Source organism: Amblyomma maculatum, chromosome 9, assembly GCF_055883805.1.
Source record: "Amblyomma maculatum isolate TAMU_Amacu chromosome 9, ASM5588380v1, whole genome shotgun sequence".
Classification (NCBI taxonomy): Eukaryota; Metazoa; Arthropoda; class Arachnida; order Ixodida; family Ixodidae; genus Amblyomma; species Amblyomma maculatum.
Window position 1 is genome coordinate 120,140,008 of NC_139352.1, and position 20,002 is coordinate 120,160,009.

Sequence of the window (20,002 nt, forward strand, 5' to 3'; positions counted from 1 at the left end):
ATTTGTGCATTACAATCAGGGCGCATTAGAATCGTGTAAATATGGTATTGTCAGCTATGATCTCTATTAGTGTGGGTGAGGTACGCATGTGATAGCATTATTGCTTTGGCAATCACTGCAGCTGACAGTGGGCAGTCAGAGTGTCCTTGTACTCAGATTAACTTTCTACTTTGTACTTCCTGACCTTTTCACAGCAGTTGCTTGGTAAACAATGCCTCAAAGTATGCAGTCAAAAATGCAGTCGGAAGGGGACTGTGCAGCAAAAACTTCGGTATATCAGCTGAAACACTGTGGATTCAGCATCCGAAGCAAGCATGCCCAGAAAATTAGATGCAAACATAATTTTTTTTTCAACAAGAAGCATGGCAGTGATGTATTCGATACCAAAAAAAACATCAAACAAGTGTGAATCTTCAATGTTTATAAAATATGCGAAAATGCTTTACTGTAGGTGCTTGATGGCAGCTTACCTTCAAGGCAGAGGGCCACTAAAGCTTGTTTTACAGGGGTCATGACAGCTAATATTTGAGCATAAACTGATTACTGCGTTTCACTCCACACACGTTAAATTATAAGTCCTCGAAATTTGAACTCATTCAGTTCAGTAGTTATAAAATGAATTTTTATTAATAATATTGGAAGCAGCTTTCTGGTCTGGCAACAATTAGCCGGTGACGTCACGAGATTTCATCCCCATGTCGTGTGATGTCGTGTGTCAGGCCCATGTAATGTGATAAAGTTTCAGTTTCTGTCCACTCCAGGGACATGTGTCCTTGTGTACTGTCAGATGTATCTTGCTGTAGGGATAAGAATTTGTTTGTAGCTGCCGCCAGGACACCAACTTCTTCCTGTTTAACACCGTCATCTGGTCCCCCGGTAGTGCGCCAAAATGTCTGCGTAGGTACGGGTCACTGCCTCAGTCTCTTCGGCCTCTGACCTCCCTCGGTTTGCATAACCTCGAGTTATGAGATCGGCCTGGATTATCCCGGCAATGCTGCCGTGCCCCGGAGCCCAAAGTATGAGTTGTTTTCCGTCGCTTATCCCGCCGGCCTTCAAGATGGCGGCCACTTTTTTGCCGATCCTGCCGTTAGTGAATCCTCGGCAAGCGTCTTGTGAATCGGTCAACTACCAGCGAACGCCTGGACCTATTGCCCTCAGCGACCGTTAGAGCAACAGCGGCCTTCTCGCGTCGGTGAGATTTGTCTGCGAGATATGTGAACGAAATTCCATGAGTGATAGATACTGCACCTTTCCTTTGCTGTAAATCATTTATGGAACGCCAGTGAACTTTGATGCTTTCAACGGGACGCTGGCTGTGTTCAACAAGGGGCGCGTGATGTACAGCAGCAGTGCTCCGGCTTTTGCATTTCTCCATTGCAGATTTTGCAGTGGTCTCGGAACTGTTTTAAGTTTCATGCATCTCAGCCATGATGCTTTTCATTTAGCCGGGCCAGCCACATGTCATTATCAAAACATCATCATCAAAATTTAGAGCCTTAATGCACACGCAGCCAGGCACATGTAGGGTTAGGAGGTGGGGGGTTCTAAGCATACTAGCTCTTTCCCCCGTCATCTATGTGCAGTGGCTCCCCTTTACGTCCTTGGCACATGCAGCTTGGAAGAAGGCCACAGCAGACTGCATGAGTGGTACTGACAAGGGATAAATGGGACTGAAATATATGGTCTCCACAGCTAAGAACGTTTGCTGCATGAGTAGCAAAGTGCTTGTACATGGGCGAGGATTTGCAATGCTAACTACAGGTGGAAAACATCAGTGTCATACCCTTAAGTGTGGAGTGTCCCCCAGTGTTTGTGTTTTAAAATTGAGGCATATATATGATGTTGATGTCATGCGTGGCGTCATCATCTTTGTGACTCGTATTGCTTTACGAAGGTCGGAAACACAAAAAGGCATATTAGAGAGCACTTCGTTTGTGGAGGCCATAAATTGCCTGGACGCTTTGAAAGCAAATATTTGCTCAGAAACTGCCTGCAAGGCATTAGGGCTGCATGCATGACCAGTCAGTGTGGCAGCATAGCAGCTTACCTGATGCCCTCTTTTTCTGCAGCTACAACTTCAGCTCGGAGCAGGTGGCATCGCACAGGGATGATTTCTTCTCCCGGGTGCAGGCACAGAACGCCACGCGACCCGAGTGAGTGCAGCTTTGCATTGTTCTCTTTCACTCCCGCTGTTTTGGATGCCTTGTTTTCTTTTCTTGAACATGCATTGTTGGAGGTGCTCAGACGCTAGAGAAAAAGAGAGTAATGATTTATTTTTTAGGTGAGTGCAAATATTGAAATTTTTGAACATGAATACGAATATGAGAAAAGGATAAGGTCAGTTGTTGGGTAAGTTGGTGACGATGTTCCATATCTACAGCGCGATAAACGGGACAAGAGAACACAATAACGACAAACACAGCGCTGTGTTTGTCGTTATTGTGTTCTCTTGTCCCGTTTATCGCACTGTAGATATGGAGAAAAGGATGCCTTCGAATCTTGTATCGGATATCTGATCAGTGGGAAAAAAAAAAACAAAATTAGAAAGTGCAAACATTGCTCATCTTGCTTATTTCAGAACTCGCGCGGCATTTGCAAATAAAATTAATATTCTACTGAAAAAATCCAGTATACGTCCTGTACAGGAATAACCGGCACGAAACTTGTTGAGCTGTCATATTGCTGTTGAATAAGTCAACTCTCATTAATACGGCCTTCGAGGGACTGGAAAAGTCTGAATTAAGCTAAAGCTCAAATTATCAGTTCAAAAGACTGGTTGCATCTGAGTAATTTTATCTGACTGCCATGATGGTTGCATCTGATGTAAAGCCAAGAACAAAGTTTTTTTTCCTGTCATTGTGCACACTGTCAAGACTGAGCAGCTCCGTCACATTTTGAGGATGCTTCACTGCACAGTTCAGGCATTCAAGCATTGCGGTGCAGCGTGCAGTGTATCCTGTAATACATATTTCAATTCTGAAAAATTCCAAATATCAGTTTTTCAGATATGGATACGAATCGAATAACAAACATATTGGAAATATATTTGAAATAACATATAACATATAAAACAACATAAAATAACATGAAATAACATATTTGAAATTCTTTTCACATGTTGAAACGTAAGTTTATAGTGCACGCAAACATTGCCAGCAGCATGCATCGCAGAGCACATGCAGTTGCATACAAACAAGGACCGAGAGAGCTGTAAGCAACACAGCCGTTCTCTGGAGCTTCATGTGTTGTGCATTGGGTTCATTTTTGTAGTGAGCACTTGTGTTGTCTACATATACCACTCTTCTGTCTTGTGTGAAATATGGTCGGCAGTGCATCATTACCTCACTCAACAATGTGTTCAAATGCCAGCGTATAGCAGATAATAGCAACACATCTTCTGTCTCGGAGTGAATCTATTTTTCATAAAATGTTTTGGAAACAGCTTTCAGGCACCGGACTCTGCCAGGTTGATTCAATGGGTGATCTTGACAATCTTGAGTTTGCAGTTGGAAAGTTGGAAAATGTGGAAAGACATTCTTAGTGTCTTTCTAATTGTATTGCTTTTCCTTGTGTGTTTGATGATCTGCTGCCAAGGATGCTGAGTGACGAATTTGGCTATTGATCACTTTTATAACATATTTTTGAGTAGCATTGAGTAGCAGATTGGTGTTGTGCCAGATAGAGGACATGGCCTGCTCTGATCTTTTTACACCCTAGCAGTTGAGACTTTTGATTTAAGGGGGAGCTTCAGCTGCCTATGTGTGTTTGCTGCATCCTTTTTACTTCTATTAAAGGCTGTATCCCTTTCCCTATTCTATGGGGAAAGGGATGCAGACTTTAGAATATCTGCCAACCCTTCTGCTTCGCCTATTGAATATTGAACATGGCTCCCCCACACATTGGCACGAATAAAACATCTCCCAATTTTTTCATCTCACCAGGTTGGATGCCTCACACTTATAGCAGCCAAGACTTTCAGAAGGCTAAAATAAAAGGCACAAAATAACACGGCAACACACTTTTTTTCTATGGTGTCCGCTCCAAAATTGAAAAATGCCATAAATTTATACCTTTCTTAGTGAGTGTCTCAGTATTTTAGGAGGCACTTGAGTTTTTTTTATCTGAAAGCAGACTGGATCAGCACGTTGTCTGTCAAGAATACAGTCGAATCAGGATATGTCAAACTTGAAAGGGATCGCGAAATAGTTCGACAAATAGATAATTCGATATACAGAAATTGGCTTGAGACGCCGCTCGTGATCGTGAAAAATGATACTGTGTTTGTCGCGTAATCAATCCAGTCTCATAATGAACCCATCCCCCAACTTTAGCCCCCGACAATAAAAAAATAAATAATAATAAGCGTTCGGAGGCGCGTCCCCCCGTTTTGACCGTCGCATACACAGCTCATTTATTGGCAGCGCAGAAAGATGCTACGCAATGATAACGTCACAATGTGTTTATCTTTTGACTATACTTTGAAAGGTCCAGCGGTGACAGGGAGCGAACTTGGCAGAGTGCCCGTGATGGCTTGATTGCACAAGCCTGGTTTTATTTATCAGGCCGCGCTTGGGGCGGGTGTAGTCCACTGCCACAAAATCATTGGAAGCGTGATAGCTGCAAATGCCGTTTGAAGAAAACAATGCTAAAAGTCGGTGTCATGATCGCAGCTGACCGTGTGCTTTCGTTGATTCATAGATGTAAGAATGGACGACGATCGAAAAAAAAAAGCTGCCGCTTCTGCGTCTACAGCTGCGCACATGCAGCACGACGACACGAGACGTGCCATGGATGCACATCGCACATCAGCCGCAGTGTGCAGAGCGTTCACAACACACACTGGAGAAAGCGTCTGGGCTGAGCTGGCTTGTCTGTGCATGCGTAATGCATGCTGCTGTGAACGAAGACCAGGAGAAATAAAGCTCAGCAGAAGAGTGGGCACATCCTTGCGCTTGGCTCTATCGCGTTTTTTCTCCTCCTGAACACTGCGGCTGCATTGGCATGGGCTGCAAACGTCACGTGCTGTCGCGCTCACCGCAGATGCGGGCACCTTTGGGAAAAGGGCGCGGCACTGCCCTAGACAAGCCGTCGCCGAACTGTGCCCTCTCATTCCTTCCACACGTGGCTTGAAAACGTCACGCGGCAAACGGCCGATGATGCGATCGTCTTTGGCGAAAGCGCACCGTCCAATGTGTGGTGCGAAGTTCGATATATCGAACGACCAGTGAAACTGAGTTCGATATACAACGCAGCTTTCCTATACTTTTACATGGGATTTTCAAAAGGATATTCCGTGAGTTCGATATAACCAAAATTCGAATTATCTGGGTTCGATATATCCGAGTTCGACTGTATCAAATTTCGATAAAACAGCAAACAAAAGGAATGGACATATCATAGAACACAAAACATTTCAATCGTATTTTTCTTTCTCCATTTTTTTTCTGCGCTGTTCTTTCCATTTAGATGACCTACCTGTGAGACCGGTCATTTATCACATCAAATTCACAGTTTTTATCAGGGATACTTTTATCAGACAGCAGAGTGAATATTAAGCACTGATATGAACATGTTACATTATGCGAGATTGCCATTTAATATTGGACAGTCTGATTGGCCAGACTTCACAGATTCTTTGCTAAAACTATGTAAAAGTGTGCTTTAGGAAAAGGTAATTCATGGTTTTGGAGGCAACCTTCAGAGAATGGTGAGTGAATAAGAGGGCCATGGAACGAAAAATGGTAGGTGTAACGTTAAGAGATATGAAGCGTGCAGAGTGGGTCAGAGAAATAACTCGAGTTTCTGATATTCTAGTCGAAATTAAGAAGTAATAGGCATAGGCAGGACGTGCAGTGCGAAGAGAGGATAACTGATGGTCTCTAACACTTTCCTGTTCGCGGGAAAAGTAGTGGTTTTTGGGCCGTGTCATGTGTGGTATAGGAGTGTTTGGTATCAAATTGTAGAGGAGGAAATTCTCTTTACAATGAAAATAGACGAAATAAAAGTCTTTATTCAAGAATTTAAAAAAAATGAAGACAATGACAAAAAAGTGTACTGAAAAATAAACGCACAAAAGCATCAAACTTTCTTCAAAAAAAAAAAATTTTTTTAAACCTGTAATATAAGTTTTGTATGCCTGGGACCGGTCTAACAATGTAGTAAATTTTAACTGTCTAGATACAATAGTAATGAAGTTACGAAAGAAAATGTTCCTCCTAGTGACGATCGTGCACTGCGCGAACAGCTCTTGAGTAGCGCCGAGTGGAACTCCGGCGCGCAACGTCGAGGTGGACCTCTGGCTTTCTCTTGGCCGAAAACACGACTCTCTGCACTGTCAGCAGCAAGTAGTCCCGCCCAAATGACGTTGAGACCCTGCAGATAACAGTTATGACTTTCAGATCATTCTGACCTCTTTCTATTAGCATGCAGCAAAAGTGCAACTTCTCGGATTGTCCGACACTTACCGGGGCATGGCCGTTGATGTTCCTGGTTGATTTGATGCAGTTACGTCGTCACTACTGAAGTCTGATGAGCTGAAGTCATCTTCAGAATCGTCACTGCTTCTGTCGGTATCCAAAAACGAGCTTTCCGATGCGTTGATATCCGCAGAAACGCGCAGTTTCTGAGGGGCACCAGCGTGCGACATCGACGCCATGATGCGCACAAGGAGCAGCGATCACCTGACACCGGAAACCGTCTCGACGCGCGCAGCAAGATGAAAAGATTAAAATCAAGGGCAAAACTGAAAGAAGGGTCCTATTTCCCACTGGCGGCCGCCACTTGTCCAGAAGCACTTCCAAAATGGGAAAATTCAAATCGTAAAACCATCGTTAGCAGGCTAACGATGGGAATAGGTGCGGACAGGAAAATGTTAAGAGTAACCAATTGGATTCCAAGGGAAGGTAAGCGTAGCAGGGGGCGGCAGAAAGTTAGGTGGGCGGATGAGGTTAAGAAGTTCGCAGGGGTCAAGTGGATGCAGCTAGTACAGGACTGGGTTAATTGGAGGAATATGGGAGAGGTCTTCGCCCTGCAGTGGGTATAGTCTGGCTGATGCTGATGATGATGAGTGCACAATCAATTGCAAAGCGCAAGAAATGCTAAAACGATGAAAATAGAAGCTGCTTGTGTTTGTCACAGGTGCCTGGTCATAGCATGCGTCCACAGATCACATTTGTAACACTTCGTGTTGCATTTCTAACTTGATAATCCGACTGCAACTCTGCAGTTGAAGAGCCAGCTTTCTGCACTGAGCAAGCCGTAGTAACTGTGGGGTCGAACTGTGAAATAGCTTCACCAAAGTGCCTTACTGAGGGGTTGAGTTTTCAGTTTCCTTGGGGAATGCATGATTCCGTCTTCTCAACAGTAGTGTCCTCTGAGCAGCGTGACCTGGCGACAAATAGCAGAAATATTGTTAAAACGAGGAAGAGCGCAACAACTAAAGCCCACTCTTCTCATTACTTGTGTGCTGCAGTGGACTAACACTGCATTTCTGAATGCCAAAACAGTGGTTTAAATCCACTTTGTGTGACTTTTTTTTTTCTGTATTCTTTTTATTTTATGCAATTGACAACAATAAAATAAATTCACATATTTCGTTTGGGTGTGTTCCTTTTTTAGGTTGTATTATGTGATGTTTTTGGTTATAAGCTGTGAAAACAGCCATGTATGAGCAAAGAGGCAACATAAAATGCTGTGGTATGGCAATGCTCCCACTATTTAACGGTAATTATTCCTTGCCTTCAGTGGGTGCGTGCTACCTTTAGGTTGCATCCAGAGACACTGTTTCACCGGAAGCTCTATTTATAATTCACTGACATACAACCTGTGAAGAGGAAGAAGTTCCGTGACCTTGCCATTGAGAGATCACTTTACACTTGGGGAGCAGATGCTTGAGGAATTAATTTCCTTTTGCTATTGTATGTTAGTAAGTGGGAAGTATATAAGATTGTGGGATAGCAGAATTTCCTTTGAGTTCTACAGGGGTGCTATGAATGCCTGCTTGTGTGCAGCGATGTGCCGCCTAGCCAAGGTGGCCGCTACAGTGGGTTTGGCAACACGGTCTCAGGGCCACCACGGAGCCAGTCGCAGGAATTATTTGACGGTGCCTGGTCTTCTTTCAGCTCGGTAAGTCATTCCAAATGCAACAGGGAGTCTGAGAGGGGAGGTAGGAAAATACAGGGGTGTCAACCAGAAGAGCATTTCTGTTAGCAACCCTTTCAGGGGAAGGGCATAGGGGATGTGAGCAGGAAAAATAATTTGGCAAAGAGAGCTCTACCGACTGAGCTAGCCGGGACGGGATGAGGAGTAAGAATGTTGGGTGGGCGTGATGCCATGTCGGAACCTGCTAGCCTAACTTGTAAAATGGAAGGGGTTCTGGTAGTGTGACTGTGCATGGGCCATTGTTGTGTGGAAACAAAATTTCTGCTTGTCAGCACCTAATTAAGTTATTAATACTGTCAGGGAAGCATGCAGCTCCTTTGGGCTTCATTTTGGCTTAGTCCAGCTGTATGTAAAGGACGGTGGATGGCCTTCTGGTATTGGTACAACAAAGTTCTGTGCACTCAAAAGACATGGCATTAGGATTTGTACTAATTGCGAAAATTAGGTGAACTTAGCAGTCAGATCATTTTGTGCCTTTGTTGTTTCAATTTTAATATATTTTGTGCTTGAAAAAACAACGTATAAATGTAGTAGTAGAACCCCGCTATAGTAAACTCTGATATAGTGAAGTGAAACATAAATCCCAGTTCGTCTTCCATAGACGACTTTATTTTCCCCCTTATAGTAGAGGCATTTTTGGTGATAGTCAGTTACAGTAAAGTGCGTCTGGCCGCGGCGGCGACTTCCCATGAAATGACATCGCCGCACACTACCTAGGATTAAGAAACAAATTTTTGTTTTCAAAAACAGAAAAACGAGATTTTTTTTTTTCTAATAGGTTTACCTCCCGACGTAGCAGCACTTAGGGGAAGCCAACTTTACTTATGTCTTGGAGCCGTGAGGGAAAGCATGCAGCACCTAGGAAAAAATAGTAAAGCTGTCTACAAACATGGAAAGAAGGTGGCGTGCTCTGTTCAGAAAGAAACACAGAGTAAAAGTGCAGTGAGAAAGGGGGACGGGAAGAAACTGCCAAACTTTTGTTGCACTGTGCAGCATGAAGCACGAATCAGTGATGGCAAGAACTGGAGGTGCGGCATGGGCGGTATTGTCGCGCTTGACTGCTGCACGCATTTCTTATCTATTGCCTTTTAAAAGACAGAAACAGCGGAAGATGATGCCCTGTTCATGCAAGGCTTTGGTTTTCACATGAAATCAAACTCTGTTTTATCCGTAGCCACGTTGCCCTCATGCTTAAGGGTACTTCTGCGTTGTGTAAAGAAAAAAAAATTTATATGGCACATAGAGGAGATAAGAGAGAGATTGAAAGCATTTTAGAATGTTCTTTTCATTAGGCAACAAGATGTGCTTATTGAGCAGCCATTTAATTAGCAAACAGCATCTTTAAGGCCATGTTATCACGAACAGCTGATATAGTAAAAACCCTGATATAGTTAGCCCAGTGGTTCTAGAGTGGCATTATGCATGTCTGCAGATCCAGCCACTGCTAAAGGAGACTTGGTCTTGGTAAAAATATGCCTTGTCGGTATCTGACGCAGTCTTTTCTTTTTTCTTTTCAGGGATTTGCTACCTTTGCAGCAGGGGCAACAAAGGTAGCATCAAAGGCATCCGAAAACGTGAGTGTTAACCAGCCCATTTTGTACCTTACGAGCTGCTTTTGGCCAGGCTAAAAATTTTTGCCTGCATTTGTTTCGTGGCATTTATTTATGTGAATTACTTTCAGATGTTTGTTTCACTAATACAGTAGAACCTCGTTGATACATTATTTAATGATGCAGGAAAGAAACATGTTATCCGGGAAAATGTATAAACAAAACTGCCTGATTTTGAAAAATGCAACTGTTGAATGGGTTATGAAGTCATTTAGAATTGAGAGACTTTCACAGCATTAGTGTGTACATTAACGTATCGAGTATGAACAGCTCCTTTTTTAGTGCTTGCCTAATTCAGTCAATATTTGGATTGTAATAACAAATCCGGCTGGGATCGCTTCCCTGGTTGCTTCAGAATCCTCCTTTACCCCATCGTATTGTTTTACAGTTGCTGTGTTTTTGCTCATACTGCGTCCCCCAGACCCAGCCCACTTGTTTGCAAGCTAATGGTTTACCCCTATGCCTGCGAGGCACCACAAGAAGCCACTGTGTTTCTCCTCACGAAATCATGTTTCGGCGGAAACAGGCGCCTTGTAGGTTGGCTCGTTGGCTTTCTTAATGCTTTACCCTTTGCACCTAAGCACTGCAGGAAAGCAAGTGAGCGCCGCGGATCAGTTTTTTATGTCGCGAGTGCTCATTAATACATGTCCGGTTGATCGCAAAACATTATATACAACCACAATTTGCCAAGTTTCCAACGTAGCAACTGGGAAATTGTGTTATTGGGAACATATTAACTGAGAGAAATAACTCTGTGGAAGATTTTTTACTGCCTGCGATTTTGAACATATGCGACAGGAAATCATATGAACTGGAAATTTATCAGCAGGGTTCTACTGTTTACTTTATGTGAAGCAGGAACCTGGAAAAAAAAATGATGGGCGATTTAGTAGGGTTAAGCCAAATGCAAAGTGGGTGCTAGCACTTCTGCTTTTATTTCAGTCTTGGTTTTGGGTAACCAGGACTATCGTATTTAGTCGCATGATGCTCGCACTTTTATTATGCAGAATGGATGCTAAATTGTGGGGGTGCGATAATTATGCGGGGAGAATTTTCGAGCAAATGTTTTAGAGTGCTAAAAGTAAATTTAAATAGGTGTGAATTGGGATTCTTAGGTCAGCTATTGTAAATATTACCAAAACATTACTTTCAAGCAGAACTTACCCTTGTTATAAAAGTACGGGGAGGCCAAAAGCACTTTATTTACCGCATGAAGCTTCATCATCACTGCCCGCGTTCCGTGGTATAATGCTCACAGCAGACCATACGGTTCTACCCTTGATCAGAGACTTGATCTCAGTCCTTGTCGACACTGAAATCGCTGTCTCCAGTAGCGCACTACGCAGAACTCGTTGACGCCGAAGTGCCAGCTGGCAGCGCAGTTGCTATGCTGTAGCGCCTACTCGAAAGCTTTCAGCTTAAAAGCAGCTGTATAACTTGCGTACCGCCCCATCGCGATGCGGCACAAAGAACATGGTAGACGGTGGAACAAAGCAAGCAACACAGACGGAACTAAGGAACAATAACGACAAGACGCGGAGACATTTCGCAAAATGGCAATGACTGCGAGCATCATGGAGGTCAAAAAAAAAAGAAAACGTGCATAACTGATGATGATGATGGTCTACCCAAGTATGCTATCGCCGCCTGGTAGCTCATGCACACAACGAGGCCAACTAGGTTCAGTAGAGCTCCAAAGATGGCGCTTGTCACTACTAGCAGACGACTCTCACGGTGGTAATATTTGTGGTGCGATGATTAGGCGAGGAAAAAAAAAATCCAATTTTTTACCCCCACTGTTGGGGGTGCGAGCATTACGCGAGTGCGAGCATTATGTGAGTAAATACGGTAATTAGCACGCAGTCATAACCTGCCATACTATATGTGAAAGATCGTCTGACATAGATGTGAAGCCTTACGTTAACCAATCCATATGAATGTGTCTGGCTCTGATGGATTTGATTTCCACCTTAAATGTGTTGACAGCTCCTGTCAATTCGGCCATCACATGTGTTCTTATGACATGGCGACACAGCCCACCGACCTGTGTCGCCATGCCCATGATTTTTTGCTCACAAAGCCGATGGCACCGATGATGGATTTTTTGGAGAATAGGGGTTTGTCACTGTCATGTCAAAGGCTCGTATATATACATAATTCTTAAATAAGTAACTGTAATGTGAAAAGTTTTCGCAAGCTCATAATGACTTGAACCACAGAGCGAGTTGGGAATGAAAAAGAAAATGCATTTAGTGATGCGAATGACTACATTGCCTAATTGTGTTTTTAGTAGTGCATTTGGTGCCTGTGGAAAAGCAGATGTGTTAACTTGTTTTAAAATTATTCATATAAAACAGTGATACTCCATGCTTGAGTCAACTGTACCTTGAGTCAAGCAATAAACAGGAATCATTGTTGCCATCATCCTCGCATGCTGTTAAACCGGGGCTCATCTCTACGTCTATTATTGATATACAGTCGAACCCAGATATATCAGAACTCGAAGGCGATCGCGAAATAGTTCGATATATCGATAATTCGATATACAAAAATCGGCTTCTGACGGCACTTACGATGCCAAAAAAACGGTACCGCATGTGTGGCGTAATCAACCCACTCGCATAATGAACCCACCCTTCACTTTCGCACCCGAGAATTTGAAAAAAAAAAAAAAAAAAATGCTTTAAGACCAGCTCGCTCACATGCAAGCGATTGAGCGATCTCAGCGACGAGCGACAGCGACTGAGCGAAAGATTTCAAACTTGTTGGAACTGCATCCCTCTTGCCGCTCGAGCTACCGCGACAGCTCAATACAAGGTTTCTGTGTCGCTGTGACAGAAATCGCGAGTGTTTTCGCTTGCATGTGGATGGCACGTGTCACTCCGTTTCGGTCGTCGCATCCACAGCTCATTTCTTGGCAGCGTGCCAAGATGCTGCGCAGCGATAACCTCAGGGCGCGTTTATCTTTTTATAGCTCCTCCGGTGGCGGGGAGTGAACTTGGCAGAGTGCCCGTGATGGCTTGATTTCACAAGCCTGGTTCGATTTATCGCGCCGCGCTTGGGGCGGGCGTCATGATCGCACCATCAGATCGCGTGCTTCTGTTGATTCATACATGCAAAGATAAACGGCTCCCGCCAAAAAAAAAAAAAAAAGAAAGCCTGCCGCTTCTTAACGTCCGCAGCCGCCATATCTTACGCTACGTCGCGCGTACAGCACAACGATAAAAAAGGATGACTCTCGCAAAAAAAAATATAAAAAATAAGAAAGAAAAACAGAGAGAGCTGCCGCTTCTTAACATCCGCAGGCGCCATAGCCACGTCAGCCGCCTCGCGCAGAGGGTTCGCAACACACGCTGGAGAAAGCGTCCAACGTCTGTCTGAAAACGGGCTGAGCTGGCTTGGCGCATCCGTAGTGTGTGCTGAAGGAGAGAGATAGCTCGGCAAAAGAATGGGCACACCCACGCACATGGCTTGCAAACGTCATGTGTTGGCGCGCGGGAAACGATAACTGCAGATGTGCGCGCCTTTGGGGAATAGGCGCGGCGCTGTCCAGAACTGTCCCCTCTCATTCCTTCCGCGCGTGGCTTGAAAACGTCACGCGGCAAACGGCCAAGGGTGATGCGATCGTCATTGGGGAAGGCACACTTTCCAGTGCGTGGTGCGGAGTTCGATATATCGAACGACAGGTGAAATTGAGTTCGATATATGACGCGGCTTTCCTATACTTTTACATGGGATTTTCAAGGGGATATTCCGCGAGTTCGATATAACCAAAATTCGATATATTCGGGTTCGATATAACCGGGTTCGACTGTATTGTTTTCGAGAGACACCTGTGAGAAATTGGTCTCACTTGTGCAGGCTTGATCAGTTATGCATTCTTTGAATTGCAGGCTGTGAAGATTGGCAGCATAGCCGCTCAGAAGGCTGCCGAGATATCGGGGGCTGTCAGCGAAAAGGTCAGTGCAGCAAATGCCCCTCCCTCACTGCCATCACTGCACCCTTGTTTTTGTTCAGCATATGATTGTAGCTGGGTTGTTGGCATGTGCAGTGCACATAGCTACGTGATTTGCTGGGTGCCTTCTCGAAGCAGGGCCTGCCTGACCAAGTCGGGTGCTGTGTTTCTGCCCTGGGAAATGACACAGCCGGGGCCCAAAGGGAATCATGTGCTACAAAGCTGTGATAAGATTTTTTTTCTGTCGTATAAGTGGGCATTGCACAGCTTCCATCCAGGCATCTTTCTGCTTGCCTGTAGCACATGCACCACCGTTTTCCACATTACTTGAACAAAATTCCAACTCCCCTCAGAGCTGATGGTGTTGTCATATATTACTTTGTTGTGGTGAGCTGTACCAACCAAAGAGGGGGGGTGGGTGCATTGGCAGGCTGTGGTTGCAGGCTGATGCACTTAGAAGAAACTGCCATTCTTGCGTGTTCAGCTGTAGTCATCTCACCTTTTCTTGTCTTTCCAGCTAAGTGACTTCTATTTCTTTTTTTTTTTTTTTTAGGTATTGTGGCTGACTCAATAAGACACTTTGTTATGCTTGTGTCAATTCAGTCTCTTCTTTGTGATTACAGTAGAACCCCGCTATAGTAAACTTGGATATAGTAAAAACTCCAATATAGTAAAGTGAAATTGAAGTCCCAGTTCATCTTGTTCTTTATTTGGTAAAAATAGGCTACAGTAAAGTGCACCTGGCCGCTGTGATGACTCCCACGCCGCCCATGCACTGCCTATAATTGCGAGGAAAATATATTTTTGTATTTGAGAACAGAAAAATTACACCGAGTGTCCTTTTAAGTGGCTTCACCAGGCTTAGCAGCATTCTGGAGAAGCCTACTTTACGGAGGCCTTGGAGCCTGAGGGAAAGCATGCAGCGTGTAGGGAAAAAAAAAAAGTAAAGCTGTCTAAAAACATGGAAAGGATGCGGCGCAGTCTGTTCAAAAAGTAAGGGAGAGTAAAAGTGCAGCAGGAAATAAGGAAAGGGAAGAAATGGGCGAATATTCACAGTACTGTGCAGCACAAAGCATGAGGCAGCAGAGGCAGGAAGTGGAGGTGCAGCATGGGGTGTTACAGCACTGGACTGCCTTGTGCATTTATCATTTATTGCCTTTTAAAAACAAGAACAGCAAAAAGTGACACCGTGTTCATCCAAGGCTTTGATTTTCACATGAAATCAAACTTGGTTGTATTCGTAGCCACGTTGTCCTCATAGTTAAGAGGTACTTCCACTAGATGTAAAAAATTTTTATAGAAAAAAAATTGCATGAAGAGATAAGAGAGAAATGGAAGCTATATCAGAGTTTTTTTTCATAAAGCAACAAGACGTGTTTAGTAAGTGGCCATTTAACTACCAGACAGGTGCCCTCACTGTGACACTGCACCTGAGATCTGTGATGTGCGTCACTTGTTGTGGACGTGTCCAGCAACGGCTCCAGTTAGACAACTGCTACTCATGAAGGTGGGCCTGCGGTGGAACCGCGATTGTGATTACGAGAAGTGGATAATAGACAACCACTACACCGCCAACCTCTGCGAATACCTAAGTGCAACTGGACTTCACACCTTCTTTTAACTTTCTATTTCCTGCATCCCATTCCCCCTTTCTCAACTTATGCCTTGTGGCAAACTTTTTGGAAAAAAAAAAAAAAAAAAAAAAAAAAAAAAAAAAAAAAACCTACCAAACAGCATCTTCAGCACCATATATCACCAACAATTGATATAATAAAGACTCTGATATAGTAAAGATTTTTTGCTGGTCCCAGTCACTTTACTATAAAGGGGTTCTACTGTATCTCTTTCTGGTACTGTATAGTATTGCCACAGTAAGTAGGAACACATAGGTAACTTTTCAATCGTAATTAACGTAAAAGCAGTTCTTTGCCTCCCTGGTGCTTCTGTATCAGTGCTCCTTGATTTTAGTGCAGCTCTTTGGAGGTACTTCTTCCTTCCAATTTGGAAAGCTTACAGGTTTTTGCTCAGATAAGCAAAATGCTTGCTACAGTTAGGTCACTTCAAAGTGGACGCTGATACGAGATGTGAATTTCACACTAATTAGAATATTGTATTCACAGTGTAGGAGGTGGAGTTCTGCACAGCTATGGCATATTCTTGCAGCGACTCTCGAGTATTTCTTGTTCCACAAAGCCATTTGAGCATATTTGGATTTACATCATGAGTTTGATTGGACCACCAGGACTTAGATTAAGCATCTTGCTTGCTCCTTCATGAGAGCTGTTCCAAATCCCCGTTTGGAATACGCCTGTAGAGTGCAAATGTGCTTGAAAAAACTGTCCCCACATGCTTATAGCTTGCACTCCACAACATGCAGTGCTCCTGTGGGCTGTCATTATGTTTTATTTTCATGCTCTGGCGTAGTAAGTGTGGGCCTGGCATCTCAGTTTTATTTAATGTTTTGTTTTTCCTGGCCCTTGGTCTTTTTTTCTTTCTCCTTTTTTCTTATGTTGGGTTCCTGTTCCTGCCCCTCCCCCCCCACCACGCAACGGGTGGTGTCTGCATGTGGTATGTATTGGTGCATGCACACGCACATCAGGTGAAAGATGGCACTCTCATAGGGGACCTGCAGACCCAGGTGACCACCATCAGCACCAAGGTGGGTTTGCTTGTTTCAAGGCACTCGCCGTTTGTGGAGGCCTCCATTTCATAGAGGCACTCTGCTAATTTTCGCTCGATTTTTGTGCACCTCTAACGTCGCTCTGCACTTGTATGGGCTGCTCCGTTTTATGTGCTGTTTTGTCAATTGTGTTATGGGCTTCCTGCATGCAGGACTGGGGCCAAGTGCTAATGACCACACACGAGAAAGAAATAAAATTGATCGAGCTGTGCCATTTATACGCACATACTTGGGAGAAGTATGATTTGAAAGCCACTCTGCCGTTATTAAATAAATTTATCTACAGTCCAGCCTAGTTTTAACAAAGCCAATCAGAAATTGCTGTGCTAGGTCTGTTATTTTGCTATATCTTGAGTTTTAAAAAGTGGCCACAAATATGGGCCAATTGAATTCTCGCAGCTGGAAGAAGTGGTCCAGTGTTCTCTGAACATGTTTTGAGAGTGCGGACTTCAGGATCATGGCCTCCATTTCGTTCAAGTGCGAACTTATGTAGGGTATGCTGCTAGGCTCGTTGGTGGTTGTCGCAGCGCTGGCAGATGAGGACAAAAGGACGAGAGACGCACACACAGCTGTGCTGAACTTTCAACTTTATTTTGAACATATTTGATCTGCATTTTGACAGAAGGGCATCGATGCGCAAGCACACCTACAAGGTAGACATGGCAATCTCAGTAGCCGTATGTTTTTTTATTTTCCCGCAGAAAACGGGAAGTAAACGGCTAGGCCACAAAATGAGCGTCTGGCAAAAAACTCAAGGCAAAATGACAAGTGAAAAATGGCAATGAAAAACCAACAATTAACGAGGCAAAACTCATAAAAGGTGAAGACGGATCAAAAATAAAATACGCCAACAAATAACACGCCAAAAACTTCTATGAGGCAAACGATAAAAGCAGGTAAAAAATTCATAAATGAGGCAACGATTAGCAACCAAAAATTCAATCAGAGCTAAAAACTTTGAAAGGATGACATCAATGAGGCAACAATTAACGTCATCCTTTCACTATTTTTAGCTGTCATTGAATTTTTGGTTGTTAAAGGTAAGCTGAAACGTTTTTTTGCAAAAAAGGAGTTGTGTGGCATTTTATAGTTTCTTTGCCCTCTGAAGAAGACTATCATACTTAGAAATGGCAGTAAGGAGCGCAAATGGCAGTTTTTACAAGAAAACGAGCACCATCGGGACTGCCCTCCAAGTAAACGCCGCTGTTGTCCGTAATTGGGTGGGCCCATCATGAGGTCAAGCTCGGTATGCTAGGCCGGCGCTGGCTGTGTTGCTGTGTACACATTGTTTCAGGGAACTTGAGAGCTCGATTTAAAATGTTATTGATTACTCGAACAATGTAAAACACCTTGAACACTTACCGTACGCATTTGAGCAACCAGCAGTTCCAAAAAAAAAAAAAGAAACGGCGCTAGGAAATTTGTTGTCAAGTACGTCAACAGCGAAAACAAAGTCAGCACATTTGTGCGAGTCGAAAAGTGCAAGAGCTGGCCCGCTTTAACAATACACACTAAAGCTCGTTTCAGTAGCAACAAAAAAAAAAAAGCATTATATATGGTGCAATCCTAGTCGACAGCACGCTTATACAATGTTCGAGTATCGCCCAACGGCGCAACAACAAACGCACGCTTACCGCAGCTGCTGCCCGTCCTATCATTGCAGCTAGTTTTCGTGTTGCGCTGTTCAACGCAACGGCGAAAATAGTTCGGCTTCAGCCGCATCATGTAATCAGACATGTTCGCAGCACCTGCAGCGCCGGATGAAGCGAGCTTACTGGAACTGTGCCGGCACCGAGCGCACTCCCTGGCTGTAGCCAGGCCTATATTGTTTCAGATCGAAGCCACACCAGACGACGCTTGGAATTTGAGCAGCGCTGTAGTAAACAGGCTACATGTAGCTACTGTAAATCACTTTGTCTCAGTTGAAGAGAGCATGTTGCCGGGTTAGTTGGTGATCCATAAGTAAAAAATTTAGCGCAAAAAAAGAACACAAAGGACAAAGAAGAACACGTGTCAAACGTCTTATGTGTTCTTTGTCCTTTGTGTTCTTTTTTTGCGCTAAATTTTTTACTTAACTTTGTCTCACAATGAAATGAAGATATCATTTATCACGGCGCCGTCTCAGAAGATGAGCTAATTATACGTACAAGAAGATTGGATTGGCCACGACGGCACCGGCGACTGCCGCTACAGAGCTGTGAAGAGAAACTTGCTTGTATAGCAGTTATCCTACAAGCATCTCGGTACGGCTCAGCCAGCCTCAATAAGGGTCAATTTTTGACATTCCGTTATCCTTGGGCCTATTATTTAAGACAGCAATAAATCTGAGCACACTTTCTTGACGCTGCTGCAAGGGATCCATGAACAGTTTGGGGCCGGCGCGGCATGTGGAAGCAGTGCTGCGTTCGGTTGATGCTTGAGCACGCTGTTGCCGCGCGAGCAGCACGGCACTCCAGACACTGCGTTATAAAAATGCAGCTTCGTTCTACCGATCACACATTTCGTTTGGTGTACCTAATTGGTAATTGTTGACGTAGCCGAGCGCAGCGGTGAGCTGTGTAGCAAGTGAGCCATGAATCGTGATTAAGTTCGATATCTTTGGTTAAGCATAACGACAGCGAAGCCAGCTGTACAAGAATAGTATTAACCTAATTAGGTGCGGAGAACGGCACTGGACTCCCAAGTGGCCGCAATCGCTGCCAAGATTCAATAATCGTCATCGGCATGAAAATCGTCAGTGCAAAGCACAGCTGATTCCAATGGCAAGATTTTATTGCGAAAGCAATACAGTCGAACCCGGATATATCGAACTCGAAGGGGATCGCGAAATAGTTCGATATATCGATAATTCGATATACAAAAATCGGCTTGTGACGGCACTTACGATGCCAAAAAACGATACCGCATGTGTCGCGTAATCAACCCACCCGCATAATGAACCCACCCTCCACTTTTGCACCCGAGAATTTGAAAAAAAAAAAAAAAAAAAGCTTTAAGACCAGCTCGTTCACATGCAAGCGATTGAGCGATCTCAGCGACAGAGCGAAAAATTTCAAACTTGTTGGAACTGCGTCCCTCTTGCCGCTCGAGCCACCGTGGCAGCTCAAAACAAGGTTTCCGTGTCGCCGCGGCAGAAATCGTGAGCGTTTTCGCTTGCATGTTCATGGCCCGCGTCACTCCGTTTCGGTGGTCTCATCCACGGCTCATTTCTTGGCAGCGTGTCAAGATGCTGCGCAGTGATAATGTCGGGGCGCGTTTATCTTTTGATATCTCCTGCGGTGGCGGGGAGCGTACTTGGCAGAGTGCCCGTGATGGATTGATTGCACAAGCCTGGTTCGATTTTTTACGCCGCGCTTGGGGCGGGCGTCATGATCGCAGTAGCTGACCGCTTGCTTTCGTTGATTCATACATGCAAGAATAAACGACTCCCGCAAAAAAAAAAACCCTGCCGTTTTTTAACGTCCGAACAGCACAACGATAATAAAAGATGACTCGCAAAAAAAAAAAAGAAAAAAAAAAACTGCCGCTTTTTAACATCCGCAGGCGCCATAGAGGGTTCGCAACACATGCTGGAGAAAGCGGTCGATGCCTGTCTGA

The 20,002-nt window shown here is 44.2% G+C and overlaps 1 protein-coding gene across 3 annotated transcripts in view; it reads left to right on the forward strand.

Moving 5' to 3' along the window:
• The window catches only part of ArfGAP1 (ADP-ribosylation factor GTPase-activating protein 1), a 99,041-nt gene that overhangs the window by 26,339 nt on the left and 52,700 nt on the right, over nucleotides 1–20,002 (forward strand). For 2 of the 3 annotated variants that reach the window (XM_084579455.1, XM_084579457.1), the window contains exons 6-10: nucleotides 2,070–2,153; nucleotides 8,010–8,124; nucleotides 9,678–9,734; nucleotides 13,664–13,729; nucleotides 16,325–16,384. In XM_084579455.1, the coding sequence (XP_084435581.1) occupies nucleotides 2,070–2,153; nucleotides 8,010–8,124; nucleotides 9,678–9,734; nucleotides 13,664–13,729; nucleotides 16,325–16,384 (382 nt within the window). The remainder of the gene's footprint in view (nucleotides 1–2,069; nucleotides 2,154–8,009; nucleotides 8,125–9,677; nucleotides 9,735–13,663; nucleotides 13,730–16,324; nucleotides 16,385–20,002) is intronic. The other variant, XM_084579456.1, reaches the window with a different exon arrangement.